Here is a 5,344-nt window from a genome sequence, read left to right as displayed (position 1 = left end):
AGCCTCCAGGGGATAAAATCAGCAATTTATGCAACAGAACCAGTGGAATTTTCAAGACATCAGCTGCATCTTGTAATGAGTGACTCAGCAGAAATAATACAGTTTATGAGCAGTAGCAAGCCTTTATTTAAAGCCACATATTAAAACAAACTACCATGAGGATAATTAAATAAGACACACTTAAACAACTATCCAAAACCTTGGGTTCAAGCAGGGCTTCAGACCCTAACACATGAAGACCTGATTTACCTTGGATAGTGTTCTTTAGCTCCGCAGCAACCATTCTTAAATACTTCTTTCAAGCATTGCTCAAGTTAACCCCTTGCTGAAAAGGGAGATGGCATTACTCTTATAATCTCCATCTCCTCCTTTAGTTATCTCTAAATTTGACCCTGAAAACTGTACCAAAAACTATATTTATGGACATAACTCTGGGGATACACACACACACATATCTTATAAATAGCATGACTTCTTTTGACCTGGCACCCTAAAACCTGGATGAGCCTTGTAACTTCGTTCTCTAATATTCATACAAGTTTTATTCAAATTTATTGACAAAGTTCATGTATAACTTAACCATTCTAATCGGGGGGGGGGGGGGGGGAAAGAGAGAAAGAGACATTATAAAACTAAATATGGGAAGTTTCATCTACTGTAAAACCAAGAGAGTTAAGGGTGAAATCAGTCCTTCATTCTTTTCAGATTAGTGATATCATTTTAATGTGGTATATATACATAATGAAATGAAAAATGTCTGCAGATACTGAATTAATATTTTAAAGTCATTGCTCAAGTAATAAAACTAAACAAAATTAAAAAATAATTTGGAAAAGCAATATTTGCATAATTCTTATTACACTAAATTCCAGGCACAGAACTGATATAATTTTAATGTGATACACACACCATGCATATGTGCATATATGTATGTATCTATACACATTAATGAATGAATGGAGGAATCAATCAATTAATCAATCAATGCATTCATTCATTCAAGTACCACATTAAAATTATATCACCAAATCTACAAAGAATGATTTCATCCATAACTCTCTTGGTATTACACACCTTCTTATATATTTATTGGCATCTGAATTTAAGAACAGTTTAAAGAGACCCCTTTCCTGTAAGAGACCTCAATGCACTTAGCCCTGATACTTTAATATAAGCACTTTGCTATACCCATGAGGGGCCATACTAAATTTATATGCATTTCATATCATTGTAATTTATTGTGGGACTCTGCACATGACTTAGTCACTACATGAAAGCTGAATTTGTGTGTCTGTAAGATTTATTTACAGTATGTATATACCTGACTTTGAAGCACAGCATTTTCTTTGTGGTGCATCTGTTCAGCTGTGTCCAAGGCAAAATGATAAAGTCCCTTGCTTCTCTCAAATAGTTTCTTGTATTCATACTGAAACAAAAAGTATCCAAGCATATTTTTATATATGAAATCCAGACTGTTTGAAACTTAAATAGCATTTTAAATAAAAGACAACCAACATAAGGTAAAGTAATTTTTATCCCCATCTCTCAGAAGCTCTAATGCTGAATCTAAAAAAATTTAAAGGATCTCAATTATAACATGCAGTAGAATGAAAAAAATGATAACATCTACAGAGTCCAGAAGAGTTTTAAAAAATATCTTAGATACATAAATGTTAATGGTTTATCCTTGTAAGAATATTTATTATTATTTAGTGTAAAGGGGCAAGAAAGAATATTTGATAGTCTCCATTTGCCTCCTAGTGGAAAGGATATAAATGTCACATAACATCTGTTTAGCTTCTCTAATGGAAACAAATGAAAAATGTATTCAGACACTGAAGTAATATTTTAAAGTCACTGCTCAAGTAATAAAATTAAACAAAATTAAAACATAATTTGGAAAAACAATAGAGGGAAGTTTCATAATTCTTACTACACTAAGTTCCAGGCACAGAATTGATTCCCCTAAATCCTGTACCTGTCTAAACTAACCAGTTCAAATAACCACATGCATCTGGAATTAATTTACATTGTAAAGCATAGGAAATATTAGATCTATTATCTTTTGCAATTTATTTTTTGATTGATTCTTACAGGATGCAAGTACAGAGAAAATAAATCAATGTGCAAGTGTAAAGCTACAGTACTTTTAGTTTCTTGTAAATTTTCTTCCTTAGAAATATATCTCGCTCAGGGGTATGCAAAGTGGGCAGTATTCGATTTGGATTCAGATTCAGCCTGATTTGGGGGACAGTGATTCAATTTGCTGATTCAGATCACTGTGCTGATTAGATTCGGCCAAATCTGAATCGAAAGATTCAATTCTGATTTGGAGAATCAGTGATTTGGCCATAGGCACAGCTTTATATGTTTTTTCTATGTACTTTGAGATACCAGGCACAGCTCATAAACACTGTGATGGGATCCCCCACGCACTCTGTGGCAGACCCAGAAGTGCTGCTGAGCACGTGGACCCGATCCACTGCCAAGCACGCAGGGGACCACCCCCCAACACTCCCCAGCTCAGCAATAGGCCACAAGGGAACCCCAGGTGTCCCCCCCAGACCCAGGAAGCACCAGTCACTGAGCAGGGGGGCATAAAGGGGGATGTTCCCTGCATGGTCCGCGGCAGACCTGGATGTGGACTGGAAGTACTTCTGGTCTACTTCCGGGTCCGCCGCCGAGTGCGAAGGGGACCCCCACAATGCTCCCATGGGACACTCCATCCACCTCACCATCACAGCATTCACAAGCCACACCTGGTACCTCAAAGTACACAGAAAAAACATATAAAGCTGTGTCTATGGCCGAATCATTGAATCTCTCCAAATCAGAAGCCTCCAAGTTGATTCGATTCAGAAAGATTAATGGGTCTCCTAATTCGATTTGGATTCAGAGATTCAGCTGTCAAATTGGGCTGAATCCCCACTGAATTGAATCAGTAACCGAAGCTTCACACAGTCCTAATATCATTCCCTTTATGTCTTTGAATTTAGCAGGACAGACAGGTGAAAAAATGACAGACACATGGGAAGGATTTTAAGAGGTAAGGCATAATTTTATTAATTTAAACACTGAGGAGGGATACAGTGTGCCCAACTCATGGTCTTTATTGCTATTTGTTTCCAGTGAGGATTAAAGTAGCTCATGCTATATTAGCAATTGCTTGATGCCTACTCCTGTCATCATACACCGCATGTGCAATGGGAGGAGGAGTCTGGAGGTAGCAAAAGCCAAAGTCAAGTGACCTCAGTCTGTAGAGATTTTCAGGTTTCCCCTTGTCTATATGCACAAGATCTAGCAGCTGAATTCCAAGTTTCATTTACCTTTGGAAAATGTCTTTGTTAGCCTTTCACCTGCACTGGTTCTTGGCCAGTGGCTACTAAACACAGCTGTAACAATCTTAACATTTTAAACTTCCTAATGTTAACCCTTCCAAGTCATATTGGGACGACCCATCTGAAGTTTTGAGGACTATGGAAAAATGTTGTGGCCCAAACAGATCACTCAGATCCATGGTTTCCTAAAGACACACTTACTACATCTAAAGAGGGGGAGGACAGGGTAGTCAAACAAGAGCAAGCTTGAACACCAGTGTAACTGTTGGGGGTCAGGCGGAGCAAGAGTGGCACCAGGTGTGGGCTCTGACTTAGAGGGGACACTGGAATGGTACCCCCCTCTCCACTCCAGAGACAGGAGACAGGTGCAGAGACAAAGCAGAAGCAGCGTGAGTCGTTGAATTCTCAGGGGCAGGCGAGACCCTCCTTTCCCCTTCCCCTCTGTTTACTTTCAGGCACTCAGCAACATTTCCACAAGGAAGGTTTACGCCAGACTTGCCTAATACTTCCTGCTACATAATGGGAAGGTGAAGGAACTCAGAAGGGAACACAGTTAAAGTCCATGTTATGCTCCACACATTCTTTCACACCTCTCAAGGGTCTGTCATACTTATTTTCTCCACTCAGAGTTCCCCACCACTGAATCAACAGAAGAAGTATTTGTATCTTTTAGGAGTTCCTTCAAAATACAGAGGAAATATCCCAAAATGAAGCTCTCTCAGCTGAAATAAGGCACATAGTAACATGTATCTGGTAACACGTATAACTGAGTTCATAAGAGTTTTTAAGCAAACTTGCAAGACTTTCTCTGTTAGGTCTGTTATTTGAAAACTTGTCTAATTCTATCCCAACTACACAGTTGGTCCAAAAATATATTACCCAAAGAAATCCTTGCCTTTCTTTGTAAGCAAATGCATATTTCTTGATCTCCTTCTAAATGTGGTAATTTATTCCCATAAAATACTGGTCTGAATAACATCTTTCCAATAAAATATAGCTAAAATATTTTGTAGTCAGCCATATAATAATTATTTGTAGCAAATCACAGTCAAGAGGCAGGATAATAAAACATATAGCTTACAATGTATTGCACAGGTGGCAGGTGTGACTGTATTAAGATAAAGACAAAGCGCATAAATTTCATGGGAGAAAAGTAAACCACAGGGAAATTGTAAGGTTCAGTAATTGCTCTTAAAGAGATTTTTGTTTCAGATTGTAGGTCAAGGTAAGAGAAACAGATCTTGAGATGAGTGTTTCGAAATCGGTTAGGGGCAGAAAGTCAGAAAAGCTGTTCCAGGTGGTGGGAATAGACTAGACGAAGGATTGCCTGTTTGCTATGGAGAGAGAGAACACAAAGCAAAATGATATTTGAGAAGCATGGGGAAAGACAGGCTTAAATTAAGAGATGGGGTGGGTAGGTCAACTCTATGAAGGATTTTGAAGACTAATATCTTTTTTATTAGAAAAATAGCTCAGAGGATGGGAATGGCATGTTCTTGTTTCTCACCACAGCCAAGATTAGAAATTCAAGAAAGTCAATATTTTAGGCATGGGTATGGAAATAAAGATGATGTAGTGAGAGCAACCATTGTCTGGGTAAAAGAAAGATGGAAATCATGGCAGATGAAGACAAGGTTTTAAAGGTGAGAATTTAGGCAGTTTTACATACAGGAAAATATCAGGGTCCTTATGACATCTGAGATAAGGAAGTGACAAAGGTCATTCTTAAAGTGCTCACTTAACCTGCTAGTGAAATATCAATTTAAATATATTCAACTGAAGGAAGTTAAACTTAGGCCTAACAAGGCTGAGTATTAGGTAGGCAAACAGTAGAGAATAGGCTAAACCCTGATGATTTGTAGACTTGAGATGTGTACAAAAGTATACAAATGTGCACACAATTTGTACATTTTACAGTGCTGTAATTTAGAGAACTTTTTTATAGCACTATCAAGATACAGCACTCTTAAACATGACATAAGTGCAATGTTGGGTTGGGGGGGGAG

General features: G+C 38.0%; 1 protein-coding gene across 4 annotated transcripts in view; it reads right to left on the bottom strand.

Moving 5' to 3' along the window:
- NEBL (nebulette) overlaps positions 1-5,344 on the bottom strand; it is a 647,345-nt gene that overhangs the window by 169,601 nt on the left and 472,400 nt on the right. For 3 of the 4 annotated variants that reach the window (XM_019508316.1, XM_019508317.1, XM_019508318.1), the window contains exon 10: positions 1,322-1,426. The exons of the other annotated variant lie outside the window; for it this stretch is intronic. In XM_019508316.1, coding sequence (XP_019363861.1) covers positions 1,322-1,426 — 105 coding nt within the window. The remainder of the gene's footprint in view (positions 1-1,321; positions 1,427-5,344) is intronic. 4 annotated transcript variants of the gene reach the window in all.

This window comes from Gavialis gangeticus, unplaced genomic scaffold (genome assembly GCF_001723915.1).
Source record: "Gavialis gangeticus isolate Ggan-Ray unplaced genomic scaffold, GavGan_comp1, whole genome shotgun sequence".
Taxonomy (NCBI): domain Eukaryota; kingdom Metazoa; phylum Chordata; order Crocodylia; family Gavialidae; genus Gavialis; species Gavialis gangeticus.
This window is presented reverse-complemented; position numbering and strand designations above follow the sequence as displayed.